The 27792-nt window shown below is 44.2% G+C and overlaps 1 protein-coding gene across 5 annotated transcripts in view; it reads left to right on the top strand.

The window, feature by feature from the left end:
• ABHD6 (abhydrolase domain containing 6, acylglycerol lipase) overlaps positions 1-27792 on the top strand; it is a 53353-nt gene that overhangs the window by 10906 nt on the left and 14655 nt on the right. For 3 of the 5 annotated variants that reach the window (XM_004738253.3, XM_004738255.3, XM_004738256.3), the window contains 5 exons: positions 357-420; positions 8904-9056; positions 20877-21033; positions 23093-23206; positions 24653-24785. In XM_004738253.3, coding sequence (XP_004738310.1) covers positions 8938-9056; positions 20877-21033; positions 23093-23206; positions 24653-24785 — 523 coding nt within the window. In that variant the 5' untranslated portion in view covers positions 357-420; positions 8904-8937. Of the gene's footprint in view, positions 1-234; positions 421-8903; positions 9057-20876; positions 21034-23092; positions 23207-24652; positions 24786-27792 lie in introns of those variants that run through there. The other 2 variants (XM_004738254.3, XM_045078417.1) reach the window with 2 other exon arrangements.

Here is a 27792-nt window from a genome sequence, read left to right as displayed (position 1 = left end):
CAGTCTTTATTTACATCCCCGCACGCCATTACCTTTCTCCCACTGCCTCCCAGATATCACCAGGTCAGTCCCTGCTCTGTCCTCTTGATGCGGATCCCCTTGACTTTGTCCTTGACTTCCTGTGTGCCTTCCTCGCTGGGTCTCATTATCTGACACACCCTGCCCTTTGTGCCGGTTGCTTAATTGGGGTGGGTGACTTGAACCAGAGGTAGGCTATAAAGCTGTGGGATATTTGTACTCTGCCTGTGCCGAGGAGAGCGCTCCGCCTTGCTTTCCGCATTCTGTGGCTGTTAGCACTTCATTCATGTGCTCTAATATGATTTAATGCTTTGTCATTTTCTTTCCTGTGATTCCAGAATCTCATTTTCGCTTCTGCCAGAGCCAGTAGCAGTTGGGAAAGAAGGCCGTGTTCTTTGAAGAGTGAGTATGGATTTTTAACACTGTCGATTACAAAAAAAAAAAAAAAAAAAAGGCAGCCCTTAATGAGCTTGGGTCCCCTCTGTAAGCTTCCTCAAAACCCCTCCCAGGCCAACTTGTGGTGGGTGATTTTTCTGGTTCAGTAGGTCTGATGGGGAGGGGTTTGGGTCCCTGAAGGGCAGAGACGTGCCCACTACGGACAGTTCTCAAAGACTGTGCCAGGAGCAGGGCTCTGAGCTTCAAGGGAGTCTGGAAGATCTGAGCCTCTGTGAGGGAATCAGGGCGCTTTCCTGGGGAGTGTGTTGCTTGAATTAGCCCCGAAAGTGGAGAGGAATTCATCTAGCAGCCAGGACATGGGGTTGCTCCCCATGAAGGGAACAGCCTGAGGAAAGACAGAGCAGGAGGCTCTGCGGGGCTGGCATGGGGACGGGAGCTGGTCACTTGGGGTACATGCAGAGATGTGGAAGTTGATCCAGGAAGTTGGGTTGGGATCGTTGAGTTCACATTCAACCAGGGCAGCCTAATGTATGGTGGGAAGTGTGATGGTTCCCCTGGCAACTAGTGTTAGGGATGAGACAGAAGAGGAGCAAGAAGAAATGAGGATCTGGACCCAGGGCAACGGCTGAGGGAGCTGTGGTCTGACTCACACCTGCTGGAGTTTTGTCTTCCTCCCCCGCATTGCTAGGTTATGTTGGACAACATCAGCCTCAGAGATTGGTGGCAGGAAGCTTTCAGAGGTATAACCCACCCCCGCCCCCGCCCAAGCTATATTCCTCTTCCTGTGTGGCTCTACCATGCTCTTAAAATGTGACAGGTATGACTGAAGAACTGAACTCTGAATTTTATTTAGTTAAATTTAAATAGTCAGGCGTTGAACGCCATAGTCTGTCTAGACTCCCACAAGTTGGCTCCAGTGCTGGCGCCCCTCCAGCTCTGCGTAACAGGAGTGGGAAGAGTGAAAGATGTATCAGAGTCTGGGAGGGTAGATCAACTGGGGAGACTGTCGGCAGAAATGAATGAGAAGGGGGAGAGATGAGTCTGGGACATGGTGAGACTGTTGGGTCATGCATGTGCTCAGGCAGACTTTTAGAAAAGTCTGGAAGGGGGTTTTTGGCCAGGCATGTTGAGTTTCGAATTTCCTGAAGGAGGGAGTGGAGGAGGATGTAGGGATGGAGAGCTCTCCAAGGAAGACTGTGAGGAGAGCATTTTGGGAGTATCAGATGACAGGATGAGGAGAGCATGATGGGAAGACCAGGAGAGGAGAACATCATGGGAATATCAAGGGGGAGAGAGAGGAGAGCATCTCAGGCCAGGTGTGCTCGTTTCAACAGTCAGAGGCACCTGGCTGACTCAGTCAGTAGGGCGTGTTAACTCTTGATCTCGGGGTCACAGTTCAAGCTCCACATTGGCATGGAGCCTACTTTAAAAAAATTAATTAGGGGCGCCTGGGTGGCTCAGTGGGTTAAGCCTCTGCCTTTGGCTCAGGTCGTGATCTCAAGGTCCTGGGATCGAGCCCCGCATCGGGCTTTCTGCTCCGCAAGGAGCCTGCTTCCTCCTCTCTCTCTGCCTTCCCCTCTGCCTGCTTGTGATCTGCTTGTGGTCTGTCAAATAAATAAATGAAATCTTTAAAAAAATAAAATAAAATAAAATAATTAATTAATGGTTAATCAATAGTAGGGCTGTGAGAACTGCAAAGCACAGAAGATGAATGGACTCAGCCAGACTGCACTGTGGGACAATAAGACAAGGTGGGCATAGAGTTGGGCACCTCGTGGCAGGAATCCTAGGGGCCATACCATGCTTTCAGTGATGAGTGGGCAAGCTTAACTACTTATTTGGAAATTTCAGTGTGATTTTCCTCCATGTTGGAGATAATCTATATGACAAGAAGTTAGAACTGCCCATTTCTTGGGGTGCCCAGCTTACTCACTCAGAAGAGCATGTGACTCTTAATCGTGGGGTCATGAGTTCAAGCCCCATGTTGGGTGTAGAGATTACTTTAGGAAAAAAAAAAAAGCTTCCCATTTCTTGAATTATTGTTTCATCAAGTCCTGGGGCCTCCACATAAGGAATTCTAACCATTTTAGTATTTTTTCTAGCTGTTGATCTTTAGTGATGGTTTTGAGGGATTGGTTTACCTTGACAAGAACCTAGTTTCAAAAAACAGCTTTGGGTGGTTGCAACAATATTTCAGGGCTTGGACATTACACTCAGATTTTAGGAACTTCGCGTTTTCCTTGTGGAAAACATTGTAGGAAGAATTTTCAGCCTCCAGTGGTTACTCCATGGATGGAGGGTGTGGCTCTCACCTCATTGGCTGTGGTGGTGGTGGAGCTGGTAATTAGCATTGCTGTCATTGATACAATAATCATTATTTTTTTTTAAAGATTTTATTTATTTATTTGACAGAGATCACAGTAGGCAGAGAGGCAGGCAGAGAGAGAGAGAGGAGGGAGAAGGCTCCCTGCTATGCAGAGAGCCCGATGCGGGACTCGATCCCAGGACCCTGAGATCATGACCTGAGCCGAAGGCAGAGGCTTTAACCCACTGAGCCACCCAGGCGCCCCTACAATAATCATTATTTTGAAGACATCAGGGCTTCAGTCTGTCAGATATGATGGTGTAGGGGTAAGATTCTTTGAAAATGCTTCCCATTCTGTTTTTTCTTAGAATTTTGCATTATACCCTAAGATAAACATATTGGAACTCAAGAGTTCTCAGTTTTCAAAATCAGGGAGAACATGGAAAGCCAGTCGTGATGCATTATGCCTTACTTTTCACCCCAGACTGGGCACTTGGAGATGCAGTGTGTACGTGGATCTGCTGGTGTGTCCTCTATCCAGTTAGTGTTCGCCCCTGTGTTCAGGGATGCACAACTTGGACGCTGACAGGAGGAGGCCAGGGGGCAGGCTCCATTCTGGGATGTGAGCGTGTGTTACTCTCCCTGGTGTCCTAGCAGCCAGCTCTCTTCTTCCTAAAGTATCTTCTCTTCACACAGTGCCACGAGGCCACGGACATCATTATCATTAACCCTGGGATGCGGTGTTTTTATTTACAAGATACGTAAAAAGAGTACATTTTTTTTACCGCCTTTTTCAACCTTTTTCGATAATTCAGGCAATATGCATTGTCAAGGCACAGATAATTTCCCTGGTACTGTTTTAGGTTCTGGGAACATGCAGCAAGGAACAAGATTCTTGAGGGGGGCAAACCAGATCCTCCTCTTTAATTGCCTGGCATAATTTCAGAAACATTTTAAGTCTTCAGAATAGGAAAAGACTGCACAGGTGATTTGGATGAACATTCTTACTTAATTGTTGAGGAAACCAAGCCCTTGCAGCTGGTATAGAAGAGCCTGGTAGGAGAGAATCTGCTGGAATGTTCCAGCCCCAGCCTGCTTGGGCCCAGCCCTCAGGTGAATCTGCCCAAGTGGCAGCCATTCCTCTATCTCCATTATGATTGTCACAAGACCCATATATTGCATTTTTCTTAAAATTGACTCCTTTTAACTTAGTGTTCAAAATTAATTTGTGTCCCTACCATGAATTAAAAATATCTCTCCACTTGCTAGATGGGATGCTACCCCATTCATGAATGGCTTAATAAATACGATTGGATCTTCCGGAAAGAAAAGGAAGGAAGGAAGAAAGAAACCCTAAAAAGCAACACAAAGAAACCATGTTATTAAGTAGCTAGGCACTGTTGCTTGTGGGAGGGGAAGTCTTGGAGAGGTTATCTAATAACAGCATACTGAGAGTTCCGTTGACTTCGGCAGAACTGACAAAGAGCCCAAAGCCAACTTCTCAGTATGGATGTCGGTGTTATGTTACCTGGGTAATGCTGTGTAGCCCTGAGCATTATTTAGCACTCTCCTGCTCCCTGATGTCATTTTGCAGGCATCAGCTGAACGGGGCCCATCCTTCGCCGGCTCTATTTTCCACCCTGCAGCAGACTTTCCATCATTGGTGGTTCCAGGTTCACAGGGGTTCCGTTTTTCTGTCCCCAGCCTCTCCTTTGGGTACATAGAGTACCCTATAAACAAACCTCAGCAGGGTAGGAGAGCTGCCTTTTTAAAGGAAAGCTGGGGCAACTCCCTTTCAAAATGAAGAATGATGGGATGCCTCAGTGGCTCAGTTGGCTAAGCGTCTGCTTTCGGTCATGATCCCGGCATCCTGGGATTGAGACCCACATTGGGCTCCCTGCTCCATGAGGAGCCTGCTTCTTCCTCTGCCCCCCCCCCCCTGCTTGCACTCTCTTGCTCTCTCTGACAAATAAGTAAAATCTTTTAAAAAGAAATCTTCAAATAAATAAATAAATAAATAACATGAGGGATGATGTAGAGGGTAGGGATAGTCCCCTACTCCTGACGTGTACAGAGCACTCAGGGGACGCCTGGCTGGCTCAATAAGAACAGCATGCACCTCTTGATCTCGGAGTTCTGAGTTTGAGCCCCACGTGGGATGTAGAGATTATTTAAAAAAAAAAAAATTTTTTTTTTTGAAGATTTTATTTATTCATTTGAGAGAGAGACAGAGCACAAGCAGGGAGACAGGCAGAGGGAGAGGGAGAAGCAGACTCCCCGCTGAGCAGAGAGCCTGATGTGGGGCTTGATCCCAGGACCCTGGGACCATGACCTGAGCCGAAGGCAGATGCTTAACCCACTGAGCCACCCAGGCACCCCCCCCCCAAAAAAAATCTTAAAGGAAAATACGGAAAGCATTAATATCTTCACTCGGGGCCAGTCTACATTTGACCTGGTCAGGGAAAGTGTGCAGGCTTCTCCGTTATACGTCAAGCCTTGCTAAACCAGCCACGCTGTACAGAAGCTCTTCATCCAAGACTTCATTCTGCAATGAAGCAGAAGGTGGCTCCAAAGAAAACCTTCCCCGGACTGACGGGGCCAGCCCGGTGTTGACAAAGCTGTGACATCTCTTTTTGACAGTCATACCTTATGGGGCTGCCATCTCCAGTGTCAGGGCCTCTGATGTCATGGCCTTGGGCATAAAATGTTCTCATTCCTCGTCCAAAGGAGCATCATGTAATTAACTTCCTGCAGCTCAGAAATCAGAATTCGTGATAGTCCTCAGCAGCTTTTTTTTTTTTTAATTATTTTTATTAGCATATAATGTATTATTGCCCCAGGGGTACAGGTGTGTGAATCACCAGTCTTATGCAATTCACACCACTCACCATAGCACATACCCTCCCCAGTGTCCATCACCCAGCCACCCCATCCATCCCTCCCCCTTCCCTCCAGCAACCCTCAGTTTGTTTCATGAGATTAAGAGTCTCTTATGGTTGGCATTCCTCCCCTAACCCTCACTCTCAGCGGTTTTTAAGGACTTTGTGTAATGTGGAAAAGTCTTCTTGAAGCTGACAGGTCCTATTCTCATTGACTCTTTTGTGACCCACAGTATTCAGACAGATTGGTTAAAATTCCCTTCATCCGGAAAGTAATTTGCTTACCCCTTGACCCTGAGGCCTTTCAGTATTGTAAATTGTATCTGGGGAGTTTTGTAATTGCTGAAGGAAAAAGTACAGCATCATTGGGAATAGTTGGTTGCCCCTAAAACTAAGAGGATTGAGCCCATTTCGTAACTTTGCTTTTCACTAATTCATTTGTCCCATATTTGTGTCTTGTGCTCTTCTTGGCACTGAGAAAGAATGTGGACGATTGGCCCTACCTTCAAAGAGCTTTCTAGAAGATGAAATAGGCCACTGACTTAAGAGTGCTGGAATGTGTTTATGGTGATGGACAAATTGAGAGGACAGTTGAGTGAGAAGCATACACAATGCTTCTGCCCCTGAGAAGGCTTTCATTCCTACAGTTTCAACCCTGTACCCAGACAGAGCGTGTCTGCCTGACTGAAAAGAGCTACCTGGCCCACCTCTACTCTCTCTCCCCCTACTCCCCCTACCAAGGCTGTGAGGGGCTCGTTCTCCAACCCCTTTGTAGGGGACAAAACATGTAAATGGGACAAACCAATATTGCATTATATGTTAACTAACAAGATTTAAATTCTAAAAAATTGTAAAGAGAGATATTCTATCTTCATGGAGAAATTAGGAGTGACAGCTAGTGTGAGTGTTTAACAGCAAATAGCTTACAAAGATTGAAAAAGGCCATTTGGAAAAAAAAAAAAAAATTAGACACAGTAGAGCTTGGTGCAAAGGGAGTAGTCCAAGCAGAAACTTGTTTTGTAATCATGACTCTTCCAACTGAGTAACCTTGGGCAAGTCACTTAACCTCTGTGTGCCTTAGTTTTCTCAGCCTATGAAGTGGCAGAAACACCCACCTTGCCTGTTGGATAGGGCTTGGTGTGCTTGACTAAGTGTTGATCACTTTTAGCCCGCTGGCCAAATTCAGCATGCAGCCTGTTTCTAATAAAGATTGGAATACAGGAGCACCTGGGTGGCTCAGTGGGTTAAGCCTCTGCCTTCGACTCAGGTCATGATCTCAGGGTTCTGGGATGGAGCCCCACGTCGGGCTCTCTGCTCGGCAGGGAGCCTGCTTCCTCCTCTCTCTCTGCCTGCCTCTCTGCCTACTTGTGATCTCTCTCTGTCAAATAAATAAATAAAATCTTTAAAAAAAAAAAAAAAAGATTGGCATACAATCCGTCCCACCTATTACATGCTGGGTGTGACTGCTTTCTCACTACAGTGGCAGGTCAAGTAGTTGTGACAGACCCTGTAGGGCTCCCAGTGCCAAAATATTTATCATCTGGCCCTTGTGTTCAGTGAGGTCACATCGTCACCATCATGAATTCATTATAATATTGAAATATGTCTCAGTTGACATATTTCATATGTCAATGGGGGCATATGGGAGAGATCTCTTCCATTTCACAAGGAAGGGTGGGATTTGCTGGATATTCACACTTTTTCTTAAAGAAGTCTTTGTTTGGTGAAATGTAGGTTTGGTCTTAGGCAGCTGGGAACCCTCGGGTTGCAGGCCACCCACCCCCACCCGGCACCCGTCCTTGCAGGAGTTCTTTTCTTGATTAGAGAGGATGATGGAACTTGCACGATTTCTCATTTCATGAGAAAACGAACCATGTTGTGAACTCCTAAGACAGAACAGAGTGGGGGCTACTGATTCACCTCTGGTTTCTAGAGCACCTAGAAATGTGTCAGGCCCTTGTCTGGATCCTGGAGACACACAGTAACCCCCATTCTCCTGGTGCCCACATTCTAGCTTTGAGATGTGCCCGGTGAGTCTGCTGGAAGACCTCAGGACGTGCGCTGGAAACTCTGCTGTTGGGATTTGTTCCCTCCTGACTTTTTATTATATAGTGTTTATTTTTGAATAGGCCGTACATGTGTAAGTGATAAAGAACCAAACGCTTTAAGAGGTAGACCGTGAAACCCAAGTCTTTCCTCTATTCCTGACACCCAGCTTCTAGTTTCTCACCTTAGGTGAACCTAATGGCATTACCCACCCTACTGGCTGGTGGTAGCATTCACGTGCACACGTATGTTGTTTTCATCTCAGTCTTTTAGGTTCTCTGTCTTCTCTTTTTTAAAAGATTTTATTTGTTTATTTGGAGCAGAAGTGGAGGGAGGGGCAGAGAGAAAGGGAGAGAGAGAATCTCAAGCAGACTCTGCAGAGCGCAGAGCCCTGTGCAGGGTTCAATCCCACAACCTTGAGATCATGACATTAGGCAATATCAAGAGTCAGATGCCCAACCAACAGAGCCACTTAAGTGCCCCTGTCCTCTCTAACTTTTATTTTTTTTTTAAGATTTTTATTTATTTATTTGACAGAGAGAGAGAGCAATCACAAGTAGAGACACAGGCAGAGAGAGAGGGGGAAGCAGGCCCCCCACCGAGCAGAGAACCCGATGAGGGCCTCGATTCAAGGATCCTGAGACCATGACCCGAGGCGAAAGCAGAGGCTTAACCCGCTGAGCCACCCAGGCGCCCTTCTAACTTTTAATTTTTAAAAATTGCAATCTTTCAGAAAAGTTGAAAGAATACTACCTTGTAAACTGCACCTAGATTCACCAGTGGTTAACATTATCATATTTGTTCTAATGTTCTCTCTTCTCCCCTCCTCGCCACATTTTTTCCCCTCAGTTTTTAAAAGTGAGTGGCAGAAGCAAACACTGAGTAGGCGATATCACTGTTCTCTTAATACTTCAGCAGACATCACCCAGGAGCGAAGATATTCTCCTACATGCAGACATTACCACGATTTCATCCCCCACTCAGGAATTGTGTCTCTGAAACAATAATATTATCTCGTATCTGGTCCTTACTCAGATTTCCCCAATGGTTTTAACAGTGTCCTTTATTAAAAAAAAAAATCCAGGACCCTCTTCAGGGGTTCTTTGTTCTATTTATTTGTTATAACAATTTAGATATTTTAAGCACTTGTCAGCTTTTGTTCCCTCCTGACCTTTATTCTCATTCCGGGTCCTTCTGTCTCCCACTTTGCTGCTTCACCTTTTCTCTTGAGACAGAGTTTCAGTCTTGACTCTCTTCAGCCCTGCAGGTGTCCGCACAGTCCTGAAGAGCAGGATGGACCTTGACGTGGTTAACATGTTTGTGATCGCGGGCGGGACTCTGGCCATCCCAATCCTGGCATTTGTAGCCTCGTTTCTCCTGTGGCCTTCAGCGCTGATAAAAATCTACTACTGGTAAGTTGATTTTATAATTAAAGTCCTCCAGAGTAGCATAGTAACAGTGTCCTCTTCCTTGCTTATCCTTTGGTGGCGGCTTTTCAACATTTTGTCATGAAATATTTCGAAGATACAGAAAAGTTGAAAGACATCCTGTCTTGAGTCTGGGGACTGTTCTTGAAAAATTGATTGTAGCTCCTCACCGAGTAGATTCTTTCTGGTTTCTGATTACATCTTTGCCTGGGGGGGCCACCCTAACCCCCAGAGTCACTGATTCTGTCTTCAGGCAAGGATTGTGCCTGGTTATGGGAGCTCCTTTGGTATTTTCTTCGTTGTTGGATTCCCACCCAGTGATGTCCTGGACAGGTGCAGTGATGTGCACAGAAAAATGATTGGAAAGACCGGGGCCAAGGGATGGTATGGGTTTTAGATTTGTTCGAAATGTGTTGGTTAGTGAAGTGACGAAAAGAAAAAGAAGTTTCCAAAATTTTTATCAGTCTCGTACCATCTTTATGAGTCTTGCCGTATCTGTAGAACAGCTCTACTTTCCTTTTGTATTTTCTTTAGAATAAGTTACTCTTCTTACCTTAATTCGATTTAAGAGTGACACAAATATTACTATCTTATGCAGAAAATTCCTATTTGCTGTACTTGCCGTAAATAGTAAATTAATATTAAAAGTAAAAATGATGGGTGGCTGGGTTGGCTCAGTTGGGTGAGCCTTTGGCTCAAGTCGTGATCCTGGAGTCCTAGGATCCAGTCCCATATCGGGCTTCCCCTGCTCTTCAGGGAGCCTGCTTCTCCTTCTCCCTCTGCCTGCCAGCTCTCCCTGCTTATGCACTCTTTCTCTCTCTCTCTCTTTCTTGATCTCTGTCAAATAATTATAAAATCTAAAAAAAAATAATAAAAATAAAAAGTGAAAATGAGCACAATGCCATTAAACGGCGTTTTAAAATTCTAGTCTCCCAAGGATTCTGTGTGTCCTTTCTCTTTGTTACAAAGTCCAGAGAGGTGTGAATGATGTAGCAGCCAGAACAGGGCCTTCCTCCTGGATGGAACCAGAAGATTAGCAGTTGAAAGGAGATTAGATTTCTCATGATGTGCTTCAGTGACTTTTCGTGCTATGGTCCATTTACCGAATAAAACCACCCCTCACGCCCCATGGTGTGTGTCCCCTGGCGAAGGCAGTCCCCAAATAGCCTTGGTTCCTCTCTGTGCCACAGGGAGAAGGGCAGCACACTGGGATTTAACCGGGACTCCGGCAGTTAGACTCGCCTTCTCTGCACTCAGGAAAGAATGCAGTGAGGTTGCGTTCAGCTCGTGCCCTTTATCTGCTCTCCTTTCTGGCTCCCTTTTGTTTCATTGGAGTGTGGAATTTTCCGCCTGCCAGCCAGGCTCTGATCCTTGAAAAGAAGCTAATTGAACAGAAGGGAGCTTTTCATCCTGCACTGTCCCACTACCTCTTGGATGGGAGGGGGTAGGAGGGCAGCGCGGTGACCCTGTCAGAAGGTCATCCAGGGCCCACCGACCTACCTCTGCGTTGACGAAGCTGAGATTCTGGCTGTTTCCGTGTGATTGCCCTGCAGCACCAGCTGCCAGAGAGCTTGGGGGCCAAGGCCTCTGTGTGACCCCTGCCATGAAGAGCCCAGAGCCGTGGGCCCCTTGGGGCTTCACAGAGTCACCCTGGCCCTCCACACACAGATGCCATCTTTCCTCACTCCAGTCCAAGCAGAGAATGCAGTTTGGTGGTGGGGCCCGTCACCGTGGATATGGCTGCAGACAGGTGTGCCGATCCCACCCGCCACACATGGAGCCCGGCAGCTTCCTTGGGCTGTCAGGGAGAAGGCTTTCAAAGTCAGGAGTGTCAGGATAATTTTGACATTGGAGCTTTGAAAAGAAAAATAACCTCATAGCAAATAATTCGCCTTTTATTGAATTAAAATTCACACAACATAAAATTCACCATCCTAAAGTGTGTAGTTCAGTAGTATTAGTATATTCGTGGCATTGGAGCGTCTGGCTGGCTCGGTCAGAAGAACCTATGACTCTTGATCTCGGAATCATGAGTTCAAGCCCCAAGTTGAGTGTAGAGATTACTAAAAAAAAAAAAAAAAAATTAAAAATAAAAACTTCTTTTAAAAAAAGTATATATATAAATATATATACACACACACAGTGTTGTGCACCCATTACCACTATCTAATTCCTATCTAATTCCAAAACACTTCCATCTTCCCAAAAGGAGCCTCCGTACCTGTTTGCAGTCACTCACAGTTTCCCCGTCCCTTCATGCCCTGGCAATTTTAATTATATCTCTGTCTCTTTAGATTTGCCTGTTGGGGCCATTTCATATAAATGAGATCAAACAATTTTGGCATTTGATGTCTGATTTCTGTGACTTAGTGTGTTTTCAAGGTGCATCCTTGTTGTAGCATGTGTCAGTATTTCATTATTACGGCTGAATTCTAGTCCATCCTGTGGTTATACAACATGCTATGTATTTAAAAGGACTTTTGTGGGGTGCCTGGATGGCTCAGTGGGTTAAGCCACTGCCTTCGGCTCAAGTCGTGATCCCAGGGTCCTGGGATCGAGTCCCACATCAGGCTCTCTGCTCAGCGGGGAGCCTGCTTCCTCCTCTCTCTCTCTGCCTGCTTCTCTGCCTACTTGTGATCTCTCTCTGTCAAATAAATAAATAAACTCTTTTTTTTTAAAAAAAAGGACATTTGTATTGTTTCCACATTTTGCCTATTTTGAATAATGCCACATAGCAAATAATTCACTTTTATTAACAAATAATACCACTAAAATCTTGAGAGGTCTCACAGAGCAGAGCATTCAGTCCCTTATTTAAATGACAGCATAGGGACACCTGGGTGGCTCAGTGGGTTAAGCATTTGCCTTCGGCTCAGGTCATTATCATGATCTCAGGGTCCTGGGATCCAGTCCCACGTCAGGTTCCCTGCTCAACGGGGAGTCTACTTCTCCCTCTTGCTGTCCCTTTGTGTTCTCTCTCTCTCTCTCTCAAATAAATAAATAAAATCTTAAAAAAAAAAAAAATGACAGCATAGATACATGTGATCTTAAAGCCTGCCCATGCCTGTCACTCAGCTCAGAGCTGTAGCCAGAGGACAAACACAGTGTTCTTGATTTTATGAACTCAGGCACATAAGCTAAGAAGAAACCCAGCTGGTTGGAGAGAATGAAAATCCTAGAAAACGTTTTGCTTCGTGCCAGGTTGAACTGTGGCATGAGGTGTTTATGGTACTAGAACCCGTGATGCCATTGCAGAGGGCTGTTGGAAATCCTGTGATTTCCTCCTCCTCCTGCCCCCTTGGAAATGCACAGCCTGTTTCCTTCATCTCACCTCACTGCAAGTGACATTTACACAGTGGGTGGCTTGGGATGAACAGCTTTACCATGAGTCATTTACATCCCTTAACCACAGCTCCTCCTCCGAACACCTTTATTTGCTCAACGAGGCATAATGACCACCAGTGAATTCACTCTGCAGAGCGAGGTTGGTCAGGTTAATTTTCAGGGTTGCTACGTGAACGGGAGGAGCAGGCGGTAGAGTTAGCTGGGCCTCCCAGACAACCCAAGCTGCTCTGCCGGATGCCCAGAAGAGTGTGGGCTAATCCCAGCAGCCTCTCCTGGACATCTCTCTGGGATCTTCCCTGAGGAAACTAAGTGGTGACATAATGGTAAGAAGTCCTAAATAGAAAAAGATGGGCAAGAATTGAAAAAGAAAACGAACATTGTTTGCAGGTGACAGGATTGTATTCATAGAAAGCCCAGGGGAATCTATAGATAATTTTTTGGAATTAATAAGTGAGTTTGGAAGGTTGCTAAATACAAGATAAGTGAACAAAAATCAGTTATATTCTTATATGATAGCAACAAAAAATAGAAAATGAAAAAAAAATGTAATGATTCTATTTACTGTTGTATCAACAAATTCAGAATACCCAAGAATAAATCTAAAGAACAGTATGGAAGGCCTCTGGACAGCGAACTATGAAGTATTAGAGAAATTTGGAACCTAAAGCAATGGAGGTATAGACAGTATTTGTGAGTTGGAAGACTTTGTTATCACTGGGTTGTCAGATTTCCCTAAAATGATATGTAGTTCAGTATGCACCCATTTACAGTCCCAGCAGATTGGTTTTTTTTTTTTTTTTAAGATTTTATTTAGTTATTTGAGTGAGAGAGAGCATGAGAGGTGAGAAGGTCAGAGGGAGAAGCAGACTCCCCATGGAGCTGGTAGCCCGATGCAGGACTTGATCCCAGGTCTCCGGGATCATGACCTGAGCTGAAAGCAGTTGCTTAACCAACTGAGCCACTGAGGCACCCAGTATTTTTTGTTTTGTTTTTAAGATTTTATTCATTTATTTGAGAGACAGAGAGCATGGGTCGGGGGGTCAGGTGGGCAGAGGGAGAGGGAGAAGCAGACTCCCGGCTGAGCAAGAAGCCCAATACAGGACTCCATCTCAGGACCCCACGGATCATGACCTGAGCTGAAGGCAGACATTCAATCAACTGAGTCGTCCAGGCACCCCCAGCAGTTTGTTTTTTTTTTTTTCTTAATGGAATTTAATAAACTGCTTCTTAAATTTATAAAGAAAAGCAAAGAGCCCATTAAACAAGACAGTCTTGAAGAGGAACAATGTGAGATAATTTACATGACCAGCTGTCAGACCTAATTATAAAGCAACAGTGAATCAAGGTAGCGTAATATTGGCACTAAGAAGGGCAAACCAGTGGGTCAGGAGAGCCCAGGAGCAGATGGACATAGATACAGTCTCTTCGTGGATAAAGGTAGTGCTGCTTCGCAGCAGGGGAAGGGGGCTGTGTCAACTAGATACCCATCTGGGAGAAAAGTTCATCGTGACCCGTTTGGTAGGCAGAATTAGCCAGACCCACAAAGATCCCTCTCTAATCCACGGAACCTGTGAATATGACGACAAATCACTCCCACGGTCGTTAATGTTATATATAGTTGACTAAAGACAAGATTTACCTGAGGAGGCCTGATCTAGTCATAGTAGCCCTTACAAGTGGAGGGGTTCAAAGCACAAGAAGGACTCCGTGCGATGGCGAGTTGGAGACCCCAGGTGAAGGAATGGCAGTGGGCTCTAGGAGCAGACAGCCCCTGGCTGACAGCCAGCAAAACAGCAGGGATCTCAATCCTAGGCCACAAAGAACTGAATTCTACTAATAACCCCTAAATAATAAGCTTAGAAGCTGATTCCTTCCCAGACCTTTCAGATCAGAAGTGGCTGGTGCCTTGATTTCAGGTTTTGATATTCAGAGGAGAACTCGGCTAAGCTCACTCCTGACCTGCAGAACTGTGAATTAGTAAATGAGTGTTGTTTCAAGCTGCTAAGCTTGATCATTTGTAACGCAGCTGTGAAAAAGAATACAGCCTTGTACCATGCACAGAAATCAAATCCAGGTGGATTCTAGATCCAAATGAAACAAAAAAGCTTTTGTAAGAAAACATGGAAACCTCACAAGAGAGGTTATCCAGATGGCCAGTGAACATATGTAATGGCGCTCAACTTCGTTGGTCATACAGGGCAACAACGAGAGGCCATTTCTACCCACCAGGATGGCTAAAGTGAAACAGGTTAAAATTCCAAGAATGAGCAAGGATGTTGTATTCATATCCTAGTGATAAATGGCTACAATCTGGGTGACCTAAAACAACAGAAATTTAAAACAACAACAATAGAAATGTATCTTTTTACAGTTCTGGAAGTTGGAAATACTAAACCAAGGTGTTGGCAAGGTCGGTTCCTTCTGGAGGCTCTGAGGGAGAATCTGGTCAGTGGCTCTTCCCTAGTTTCTGCTGACTGCGAGCTATCCTGGACATTCCTGGACTTGTAGTTGTGTCCTTCATATGTAGATGTGTCACTCCACTGTCTACCTCTGTATGTCACTTGGTGGTGTTCCTTTGGTGTGTTTCTGGGTCTACATCCCCCCCAACTGTTTAAGATTTTTATTTATTTATTTGACAGAGAGAGTACAAGTAAGCAGAGCAGCAGGAAAAGGGAGAGGGAGAAACAAGCTCTGCTGAGCAGGGAGCCTGACGCAGGGCTCGATCTCAGGACCCTGGGATCATGACCCAAGCCAAAGGCAGACACTTAACCTACCGAGCCACCCAGATGCCCCAACATTTCCCTTTTTTTTTTTTTAATTCGCCACTTTTTTTTTTAAGATTTTATTTGTTTATTTGACAAAGAGAGAGCACAAGTAAGCAGAGCAACAGGCAGAGGGAGAGAGAGAGAAGCGGGCTCTCTGCTGAGTGGGGAGCCTGATGGTGGGGGCTCAATCCCAGGACCCTGGAATCATGACCTGAGCTGAAGGCAGCCGCTTAACCCACTGAGCCACCCAGGCGCCCCCATTTCCCTTTTTTTTTAATAAGGGCACCAGCCATATTGGATTTGGGGCCAACCCTAATCCAGTATGACCTCAGCTCAACTCAATTATATCTGGGAAGATGCTGTTTCCAAATAAGGTCACATCCACAGGCTCCAGATAGACATGAATTTGGGGGAAATACTTTTCAACCCCATGTGGATGTGCAACAACTAGAATCTGGCATATTGTTGATTAAAGTATGAATTGGTTTGGAAAACTTTTTGTCAACAGGACCCCCCTCATTTCACACAAGAGAAGTATGTGTATAGTGTGTATATATACACACACGTATATGTGGAAAGAGAGATATCAAAAGATGTATAAAAGAATGTTACATAGCAGCTTCATTTATAGTACCTCCAAACTGATAACACCAGTGTCTATTAATACCATAGCAGATACATAAATAAAGGTATAGTTGTACCGCCATTCATATAGTATTCAGTAGGAAGGAAAGAACTTGTGCTAGATTCTACAACACAAACATAATACTGAGTGAAGGAAGTCAGATACAAATACTTCTCATATGATAAAGTTCTGAAACAGCAGAACTGTCCTGGAGAGATGAATGGAGGCAGAAGTTAATGGGGAGAGGCACAAGATAGGCACCTGGGATGCTGGCCATATTCTTGGTCCTGATCTGGTGGCAAGCTGCCGGGTTCATTCGTTTTGTGCAAATTCATCAGACTGTACACTTAAAATTTGTGTACTTGTCTATATGATTTATATTTCAGTTAAAGGTTTCTCTAAAAAATAAGAAGGATGTAGAGAAATTGGACTTCTCGTGTACTGCTTGTGGGAATATAAAATTATGCAGCCACTTTGGGAAGCAGTCTGGCAGTTCCTCAAAAGGTTTCTTAAGAAAAAGCTACCATACGATCCAGCAATTCCACTCCTAGGTGAGCTGAGAACACCCAAGAGAACTGAAAACATATGTCCAGAGAAAAAGTTGTACGTGAATGTTTGTAATGGCATTATTTAGCTTGAACTGAGACTAGATAACCAAGTGTGCATATCCATATGATGGATTATAATTTAGCCTTTAAAAGGAATGAGTATTAATAGATCCTATAGCGTAGATGAACTTGAACACATTATGCTAAGTGAAATAACGCAGACACAAAAAGCCACATGCGGAATGTGTCCCCATTTATATGAGATGTCCCGAATAAGCAAATCCATAAAGTAAATGCAAAGAGACATGAAGGAAACCAGTGGTTGCCATGATCTATAAGGAGAGGGCAATGGAGAGTGAGTGCTAAGCAGTGTAGATTTTTTTTGAGTTGCAGTAAAATGTACATAACATAAAATTTGCCATTCTACCCATTTTAAAGTATACAGTGCAGTCTTGTTTCTTTTTGATAAAAATGTTCCAGATATAGGTAGTGGTGATGGTTGCACTCCTTTGTGAATATACTTAAAAAAAAAAAATCCTCAGTTGTACCCTTTAAAAGGGTGACTATTATGGTATGTCACTTATATCTCAATAGAAAGAGATCTGTACTCAACACCCTAGTCATTAGGGGCTTGAAGATCAAAACCACAGTGAGCCACCATTAGGGTGGCCATTTCTCTCTATATATTTTTTAGGGTGCCTATTTTTTAAAAAATGGAAAATAACATGGAAAATAAGTGGTGTTAAAAAATAAATAAGTGTTGTTGAGGATATAGAGAAATCCTTGTTCCTTGCCGTTAGAAATGTGAAATAGTACAGCTGCTGTGGACACATTTAGTAGTTCCTCAGAAAATGACACACAGAACTACCTTATGATCCAACAATTCTACCTCTGGGTTTATACCCCAGAGACTTAAAAGCAGGGACTCAAACAGATATTTGTATATCAATGTTCACAGCAGTATTACTTGGCCAAAAACCCGAAACTGCCCAAATACTCATCAGTAGATGAATGATAAACAAAAATGTGGTATCTACATAGAGTGGAATGGTATTCAGTTTTGAGAAGGAATGAAATTCTGACACCTGCTATAACACAGATGAACCTTGAACTCATTATGCTTAGTGGAATTAGCCAGACACAAAAGAGCAACGTTGTGTGAATCTACTTATATGAGCTATCTAGGATAGGCAGACTCATAGAGACAGAAAGTAGAACAGAGGTTATCAGGAGCTCAGGAGGGGAATGGAGAATTATTATTTAAGGGTTATAGGATTTCTGTTTGGGATGATGAAAAAGTTCTAGACATGGATGATCATGATGGCTGATGTACAACATTGTGAATGTATTTAATGCCACCGAATTGTGTGGTTAAAATGGTGAATCTTCTGATGCGTATTTTACCACAATTAAAAAAAAAAAAGGAAAGAAATGTTGAAGTACTTTTCTCCAGAGGTTCTTATAACCTAGTAATGCTGAGACTTAGAGGATGAAGGGTCTGGACCCTGGAAGAGTGTACGTGTATGTAATGGAGTATCCATCGGTCAGCCTTAAAAAAGAAAGATCGTGCCTTTCGTAAGAACATGTAGGTACCTGGAGGGTATTATGCTAAGTGATATTTCAGTCAGACAGAGAAAGAAATACACCGTGTGACTTCACTTATGTAAGGAATCTAAAAAACAAGGCAAATAAACAAAAAACAGAAACAGAATCATAAATGCTGAAAACAAACTGGTGCCTGCCAGAGGGTAAGTGGGTGGGTGGTATGGGCCAAACAGGTGCAAGGGATTAAGATGTAGCACATTCCAGTTATACAGTAAATAAGTCATGGAGATGGAAAGTACAGCAGAGAACATAGTCAGGAATACTGTAAAAACGGTATGCTGTTACATGGTGTTGTATTATTGTGGTGAGCACAGAGTCATTACAGAATTGTCCAAGCACTATGTTGTTTACCTGAAACTGATAAAACATCGTATGTCAACTATACTTTAATTTTTTAAAAAAGATCATAGAGTCAAGAAATGAATGAATTGGGATATTAATGAATGAACGAATGAAGAATGGACTTGTGTCATATGTCATGATTTAGAATTTTGAAATATGCTTGCTTTGTCATAAGGGCTTTTAAGCTAGCCAGTGTTATTTTTAATGTTTTGAATAGGGAATGCATTTCATTGAAAAAGGAAAGCAGTAAAAGTCTCCCTCCTACCCCTGTTCCCTTTCCAGCTACTTCTCAGTAGAACCCCCGCCTCCACTCCAAATCCTCACCTTCATAGTGTCTGGTGTGTGCCCTCATGCGTTTTGTTTGCAGATGCAAGTAAATATGAATATATGTCCTCATCCTTTTCTCCCTTTATTTACGCCGTGAAAGCTATTTGCTTTTTGTAAGACTTGGCTACCTCTCTGGTGCAAAGTGTACCGCAAACTGAATCCCTGATTGAATTAATTATCTTTCATCTTGGAGAGATTCTTCATGCAGAGAGTTCAATTTGTTGCTAATTCCATACTGAAATCGAATTTGGGCCAAACTCCAGCACTGCCAAGTCTTACGTAACGGACAGACGCTGAGCTTTCAACCAGCTGCCATATGTTGTGAGGAATAAAGCAGAGGACGGATGCAGATAGTCCCTAAGAGTCAAGTTCCTCAGAACTGGTGGCTTAGTCGGTTAAGTGTCTGCCTTTGGCTCAGGTCTTGATCCCAGGGTCCTGAGGAGCCCTGCTTATCCGGGAGCCTGCTTTTCTCTCTCCCTCTGTCCCTCCCCCTCAATTTGTGCTCTCTCTCACTATCTCCCCCTCTCTCTCAAATAAATAAAGTCTTTTAAAAAAGTCAAGTTCTCAGGGCACCTGGGTGGCTTAGTTGGTTAAGCAGCTGCTTTCAGCACAGGTCATGATCCTGGAGTCCAGGGATCGAATCCTACATCGGGCTCCCAACCCACAGTCTGCTGCTCCCTCTGACCTTCTCCCCTGTTGTGCTCTCTCTCTCTCTCTCAAATAAATAAATAAAATCTTTAAAAAAAAAAACAGTCAAGTTCTCATTCTCAAAATCTCTAGGGGGAAGAAACCAGCATATATTAATATCTATATTATACAAATAATATACATATTATACAGATAATATATATATAATTAACATATATTTTTAAATACTTAAATATGTACATATATTTGGGAGATAGGTTATGAGCCTCTTTGAGCTTGTCCACCAGCGTGGAAATAATGTCTGTATAAAAACAAATGTTTAGGAGCACCTGGATGGCTCAGTGTGTTAAGCCTCTCCCTTTGGCTCAGGTCATGGTCTCAGGGTCCTGGGATCAAGCCCCACATTGGGCTCTCTGCTCAGCAGGGAACCTGCTTCCCCCCTCTCTCTGCCCACCTCTCTGCCTACTTGTGATCTCTCTCTCTGTCAAATAAATAAAATCTTAAAAAAAAAAAAAACACAAATGTTTGTTACTATGACTTCTGCATCACAGTTAAAATCCAGTCCACTCAATCAAAATCCACTGGTTCAAAATCAATAGCTTCTTTGAAGCCACAGTAACACTTAAAAAAAGTTAAGACTCAAAAGCAGAAATTTGGTTGGCTGGAGGGTTAATGTAACTTCCCGCTTGCTCAAATGGAATGACAAAAGGACAAAACTGTGTTCTTCGCAGAGATGGAGTCCATGGACTCACCAGCTCCGGACAGCTGTTGGAGGGTTTGGTCCTGAAATCGTCAGGACTCCAGGCACCCTTTAGACAGTCTTCTGTCGTCCTTTCTCCCCAGGCAGAGATTTGTGGCTGTGTGGAGTGACACCACCCCCACCCGTAGCCTTGGTGAGAGAGGCTGCTTCTTCCTCTCCACAGAGAGTGAGCGGCGTTACCTTTAAGTCTTGGGATGCCTTTCCTGCCCAGCAGAGCCCCTCTGCAGTGAGATCCTTACTCTGGGTTGGTCCTACATGGGTAGTGTTCGTGATTCTTCATCCTGGATTTCAGAGGCCCGTGAATCTGGCCCACCGGGAAGTGCAGGCCGGCTCTGTGTGAGGGGAACTGCCTTTTTCTTGGCCTTTCCCGAGTTCTTCCCAGCCTTACCGCCAGCCACTTTGAATTCAGCTGCAGCTCAAGCAGGCGAGGCAGAGAAAGGCCAGTCAGGCAGCTGGAGAGATCCCACCACCTACTCCTTCGTCACACCACCATTCAAACTGCTAAAAATAGGGATGTAAATATATAGATTAACAAAAGGCTGTGATGTGTCATGCTCCTTCAGAAAACACTCTTCTTTCTCCTCCTAGTTAGAAGTATCAGAAAAGTACATACCAGAATATTTATTTAAGGTGCTTCCTGGAATGGTTCTACTTAGTGTTCCTTGAGGGTAAAGCTGGGGAGGGGATCGGGGGACTCCAGAGACCGGCTGGGAGGAGGAGGAGGAGGAAGGCAGCTGGGAGACGGGTTTGTCTCTGCATGATGGAGGACTGTGGACAGGGCATATGCCCCTTCTCTGGAGGTTGCTGATTTTGTCTCGCCTTTCTTTTTTTCCTCCCCAGGTACTGGCGGAGAACGCTGGGGATGCAGGTCCGCTACGTTTACCATGAAGACTATCAGTTCTGTTACTCCTTCCGGGGCAGGCCTGGGCACAAACCGTCCATCCTCATGCTCCATGGGTTCTCTGCACACAAGGATATGTGGCTTAGCGTGGTCAAGGTGCGTTCTAGGTTCTTCTCTCTCAACAGAGTGTCACTCAGTAAAGAAAAGGGTGTCCACTTGAATGAGATGTCCTCAGCAATGATGAAAAGCCAAGGGAACCCAGAACTGTGGCTCAAATCATCTGAAAACTAATTCAGCATAGGGGTACCTGGCTGGCTCACTCAGTAGAGCACGCGACTCTAGCCCTCAGGGATTGTGAGTTCAAGCCCCGTGTTGGGTGTGGAGCTCACTTAAAAACACACACACGCAGACACACACAAACTAATGTGGTATACAGTTAAGCCTTGAACAACATGGGTATTAAGGGAGCCCATGCACGATGCAGTCTAAAATTCATGTATAGCTGTTTTGCTCCCCCCAAATTTAACTATGAACAGTCTACTGTTGATCAGAAGCCTTAACAATAACATAAATGGCCAATTAACACATATTTTGTATGTCATATGTATTTTATACTATATTCTTACAGTAAAACTAGAGAAAAGAAAATGTTATTAAGAAAATCAGGGGTGCCTGGGTGACTCAGTTGGTTGAGCATCTGCCTTTGTCTCAGGTCATGATCCCAGGGTCCTGGGATCGAGGCCCACGCCAGGTATCCTGCTTGGCAGGGAGCCTGCTTCTCCTTCTCTCTCTCTCTCTCCCTCTTCTCCCTCAGAGAGAGAGGAAAAAGCAGAGGGAGCCTGCTGCTCCGCCTGCCTGTGTGTGCTCTCTGTCTCTCTCAAATAAATAAATAAAAGAAAAGAAAAAAAGAAAAAATCATAAGGAAGGGAAAATACATGTACTGCACTGTATGGGAAAAAAAATCCACGTCTAGGTGGACCTGCACAGTTCAAACCCATGTTGTCTGAGGGTCCACTCTATTATTTGAATCCTTTTGTCAGACAAAAGTTACTGAATTCAGTGTTCCTTGTAAAATCTGCACCTTAGAGATCATTTCACCATACAAGTATTTCTTAGGGAACGTTTCTGACACTCCACTTCCTCTAGAACTTGTCGTGACGATCGAGATCGGGTTGAGCAAAATCACTTCTTCCGTACTCCAGTGTCTCCTCTTCCTTCCCTTGTCCCCCTTTTTGTTGTTCTTCTCCCTTCCCCCCCCTCCTACTTCTGTTTTTCGCTCTTGTTTTTGTGTTTTCATTTTCCTGAGTCGTTTAGAGAGACTCTCTTGATCTGACCGCTCTCTGAGGTAGTTTTCTAAATCCCTCACCTTCTGTCCTGGTTTCCGTGCGTGTGGCAACTTGCTCTGCTTGATAAGTGACCCGCTGGTGCAGGTTGGGCCTGGGAGAGGTCTCGGGAAGAACGAGCCCCCGCCTCCCACCTCAAGCAGAACCATACCTGAATGATTCCAAGTAGGACCTGCACCAGGGGGAAAAGGTTCACCCATCCTATAGTTGCTTCTGTTCTCACTCCCAAATTCCACTGTTAGGACAGTCATCCTCATGCCTGAAGGAACCTCTCACTTCCCGGCCCACCTCAGATGTTTTTGGTGTAACTGGTATTTGTGTATTGATAACACATGGTTCTCAGCTTCTGCTTAAAAGTGGCACAAATAGGGGCGCCTGGGTGGCTCAGTGTGTTAAAGCCTCTGCCTGCGGCTCAGGTCATGATCCCAGGGTCCTGGGATCGAGCCCCACATCAAGCTCTCTGCTCAGCAGGGAGCCTGCTTCCCTTCCCCTCTCTCTGCCTGCCTCTCTGCCTACTTGTGATCTCTGTCAAATAAATAAATAAAATCTTTCCGAAAAAAAATCTTTAAAGAAAAAAAAAAGAAAGAAAGAGCAAGAGACTCAAGCCTGCTACCCCAACCTTGGTCTCCCTCTTCCCCTGAGTCCCCTCTCATCTTTGTATTGGTCTTTGAGGGCCTTGGCTCCCTATGAGGCTCCCGGCAGTGCTCACTCACATCAGATGTAACTAGGGTAAGACACTGGGTAGCCTAGACCCATACATCCCCAGGGATGGCTGTCCAGGTCACTCCGTAAGTGAGGGCCACCTCCTTAGAAGAATGGACAGACATGTCCTGCACACCACAGCCTGACTCTCTGCACCTATGTGTCCCTAGTTCCTTCCAAAGAACCTGCACTTGGTCTGCGTGGACATGCCGGGACATGAGGGCACCACCCGATCCTCCCTGGATGATCTGTCCATAGACGGACAAGTAAAGAGGATACACCAGGTAAGCAGGAGGCTCTGCCGAAGATTGCTCAGACTGTGTCTTACCCACCTCGTGTGCCCAAATCTGGAGCCCAAGGAAGAGCATTCCATGCTGACTTGTAACCAGCCTTCAGTGCATTCTGACTGCAGATATTTGCACACAGTATGGCACCCCAGTATTGGGGCACCTGGGTGGCTCAGTGGGTTAAGCCTCTGCCTTCGGCTCAGGTCATGATCTCAGGGACCTGGGATCGAGCCCCACATCGGGCTCTCTGCTCAGCAGGGAGCCTGCTTCCCCCTCCTCTCTCTCTGCCTTCCTCTCTGCCTACTTGTGATCTCTCTCTCTCTCTGTCAAATAAATAAATAAATAAAATCTTTAAGAAAAAAAAAATGGCACACCAGTGGTATCACTGGTCTGCTCTGAAGGACCAGGACCTACGGCAGACCGTTCTGGAAGCCTGCTTTAGTTACTTCTCAAGAAATAGGATATGGACATTTTTTTTAGCTCTTTAAAAAAGGAGTTTAGAATCCTCAAGACCATTTCCCTAGAGTCTATTTTTTTTTTTTGCTTACACCTACATGACACAACATAATGATAGCCCCTCTGCCTAGTTGTGGAGGATGGGGACAGTGCTCTTTGCATTTTGTTCTATTTTAGCATCTAGCTTCAGCCTCTCTCTGGGCTTTCAAGGTCATGGGGCTTATGAACCACTTCAGAATTTAGTAATCTATAAGTTACAGATAGGCATTATGAATTTTCCCCAGACGAGGATGTTTATTTAATGTCTGCGCCCAGCCTAACCCCCCCTTTAAAGTGTGTATTCTGATGAAGTCAGGGACCTTGTCTGTTGGGGTCTTTGCTGTATCCTCAGGAGCTGACCATAGTTCCTTATACATAATAGATATCCATTAAATATTTTTTTAGATGGGTGGATGGTTGGTAGAATGGTGGGATGAATGGTCAGACAGTTAAATAAACAGAGAAGTGGATTATTATATGAAATGGGTGGATGGGTGGGAAGGGCTTTGAATGTAGGGCAAGAGTCAGCAAACCCTGGTTGGCCTGCAACTATATTTGTAAGCCAAGTTTTCTTGGAATATAACCATGCTCATTCATTTACATATTACCTCTGGCCACTTTTGTGTTACAATACTGGAGTTGAGTAGTTGCAACAGAGAACCTATGACCCAGAAGGCAAAAAATATACTTTCCTTGAGACCTTTGTTTAAAAAAAAAAAAAAAAAAGTTTGCTGGCTCATGAGTTAGGGGAATCCTTGTCGATTTTATACTTATAAATGACCCTTCAATGACCTGTGCCAGGTAAAGAGGATTATGTAAAAGGATGATATGCCACAGGGTTTGTCTGGATAATGGATCTAGTAGATTTCAGAGGTATTCCGCTGTGTAATCAGTTTTGTTATTGTCTGTAGCTTTGTGACCAAATCTCCTTCTCATTTCCCTCCCTAGTTTGTAGAATGCCTCAAGCTGAACAAAAAACCCTTCCACCTGATAGGCACCTCCATGGGTGGCCACGTGGCTGGAGTCTATGCTGCTTACTACCCATCAGATGTCTGCAGCCTTTCTCTTGTGTGCCCTGCTGGTAAGTTTCAAGGCTGCAGTAGCCCTGTGTAGGACTTGAGCGCGGAGGGTTCTGAAACTCTTAAGGAGCCAGTACCGTCCCTGCACTGTCTTGTAGCATCATGTTTTCAGTGTCTACTTTAGAGAGATGCAATGCTTTAGTGATAACGAACCAACAGGAATTGTATAACCATAATCATAACCTTCCTAACTTTTAAAATCTAGAGCCAGCCTTGTTCCACAAAGGATTCAAGGCAGTTAATTAAAATGTGTCTAGTACTTTGCAGCATATAAATACTTTGAATTATAATGATAATATTAACATCCAACATATTTTTTTAAGATTTTATTTATTTGAAAGAGAGAGAGTGTGTGCAGGGGTAAGAGCCGAGGGAGAGGGATAAACATACTCCACGCTCAGAATGGAGCCCAGTGCGGGCTCCAGTCCCATGACCCTGAGGTCATGACCTGAGCTGTAACCAAGAGTCAGAGCTCAACTGACTGAGCCACCCAGGTGCCCCTAACATCCAACATTTATTGAGCTCTTACGAGCTAAGGTCTTTATATGGATTTAATTCTTGCCATATCCTTATAAGATGAAAGTACTCTTATTATGCCTTTCTCCTTTTCTGCTGAAAACTCAGTAATCTTGATACATGACGGGGTCTTTTTTTAGAAATCAACAAACTTTAGTTTCTGTGTTTTTATGTATATACATGTCAACTTGGGCTGTAATATGTCTCCAGAAATTACAATTTGAAGTTGAGCTTTTTAAAGGATTTTATTGGGAGGGAAAAAAAAAAGATTGTATTTTTTTAAGTGATCTCTACATCCAGTGTGGGGCTCAGACTTAATCCCAAGATCAAGAGTCACATAGTCCACTGACTGAGCCAGCCAGGCACCCCTGAAGTTGGATTTTTAAAATTCATTTTTTTTATAGAAGTCTTCAAATTTGGATTGATAATGTGTTAGAGAGAAAAATCTTAATTTTCTTTTTCCTTCTCCTGTTCCCTCTCTCTCTGGTACTTTATTGGATTTTGATTTACACAAAGTATATCACCCAAATCGTAAGTGTACATCTCAAGGACTTTTTTCATGGGTAATTACTATCCAGATTAAGGAAGTATGCCCATTTTATAGGTGGGAACATTGAGGCACAAAGAAATTACATTTCTGCTAGAGCTATGATAGGAATGGATCCTAGGCTGTCTGACTCCAGAACCCAAACTGGGGCTTTTTGGAAATCCTTTATTGTCCACTACCTCTTACATGTCACTCTTATGCTCTACCTCCTTTATCTGCTAGAACCTGCTGTCACACCTTCTACTGAAACCTAAGTAAATTGACCTTATCAAATCTTTTAGTCACCGGGGTGCCTGGGTGGCTCAGTGGGTTAAAGCCTCTGCCTTTGGCTCGGGTCATGATCCCAGGGTCCTGGGATCGAACCCCACATTGGGCTCTCTACTCCGCAGAGAGCCTGCTTCCTCCTCTCTCTCCCTGCCTGCCTCTCTGATGACTTGTGATCTCTGTCTGTCAAATAAATAAATAAAATCTTTAAAAAAATAATGTAAGAGGCGCCTGGGTGGCTCAGTGGGTTAAAGCCTCTGCCTTCGGCCCAGGTCATGATCCCAGGGTCCTGGGATCGAGCCTCGCATCCGGCTCTCTGCTCAGTGCAGAGCCTGCTTCTCTCTCTCTCTCTGCCTGCCTCTCTGCCTACTTGTGTTCTCTGTCAAATAAATAAATAAAATATTAAAAATAATAATAATAATAAAGTAAAATAAAATCTTTTAGTCACCAAAATCGCTTTCACGTCTGTTGAGGACATTGAAATTGAAACTCCCAAAGCGGAGTGCCTGGATGGCTCAGTGGGTTAAAGTCTCTGCCTTCAGCTCAGGTCATGATCCCAGGGTCCTGGGATTGAGCCCCGAATTGGGCTCCCTGCTCAGCAGGGAGCCTGCTTCCCCCCCACCCGCCAACCCTGCCTGCCTCTCCTGCCTACTTGTGATCTCTGTTAAATAAATAAAATCTTAAAAACAAAGCAAAACAAAACCTCCTGAAGCATTTTCTTTTCTCCTTTCTCTAAGCTCTGTGTCTGAATTCATTTGGTCTTTTAGTTATAAAGTTTAAGAATCAGAGAAACGGCTCCTATAGAAGTTATTAGGAAGGTCAAATCTAACTGGCTTTTTTGAATGTATGTTTATTTCCTCAGAGTTGAGTTTCACACCTACATTTTAATGGGAAATTTAAAATTAAGATTATTTGGGGGCAGCTGGGTGGCTCAGTCAGTTAAGCATCTGACTCTTGATTTCGGCTTAGATCATGATCTCAGGGTCTTGAGATTGAGCCCCGCATCTGGGTCTGCACTGAGTGTGGAGCCTTCTTAAGATTCTCTCCTTCTCCCCCCACCCCTCCTCCCCACTTATGCACTTGATTAATTAATTGATTAAAAATAAATTAAGATTGCATGTGGAAAGATAAGCTTTTTTACTTTGAAAGAGTTTTAAATTTATAGAAATGTTGCAAAGATAATACAGAGAGTCCCATAGACCCTTCACCCAGCTTCCCCCATTGTTAATGGCGCACCTTAGCCCAGTAAATTTGTCACAGCTAAGAGACCAACACTGGTACAGCACTATTAACTGAACTCTAGGCTCTGTTTGGATTTCATCCGTTTTTCCACTAATGTGCTTTTTCTGTTCCAGGGGCCAATCCAGGATACCACATGACATTTAATCTAGGATTATTTTTAAAGTGAAAGGAAATAGATCATGTAATCTGCACCATGGCATCACAAAAGCCACATGATGCTTGTGCTCGCTTTAAAGGAACTGCTGAATGTAGGAGGTTTATAAAGTATGGGTTTCTACAGCACAGTATTGAAGTCACTGCTTGCGTTATGAAATGTATCTCGTCAGCTAAGTGAAACACCTAGACTTTTGCTCAGTATTGGAAGTGAAAATGAGTTTTGCCCTCCCATGCACATCAGCTCGTGTGAATTCTCTCGTGTCTTGTTCCAGGGAGATAGGAAA

This window comes from Mustela putorius, unplaced genomic scaffold (assembly GCF_011764305.1).
Source record: "Mustela putorius furo isolate JIRA1106 unplaced genomic scaffold, ASM1176430v1.1 tig00000095_pilon_pilon_pilon, whole genome shotgun sequence".
Taxonomy (NCBI): domain Eukaryota; kingdom Metazoa; phylum Chordata; class Mammalia; order Carnivora; family Mustelidae; genus Mustela; species Mustela putorius.
This window is presented reverse-complemented; position numbering and strand designations above follow the sequence as displayed.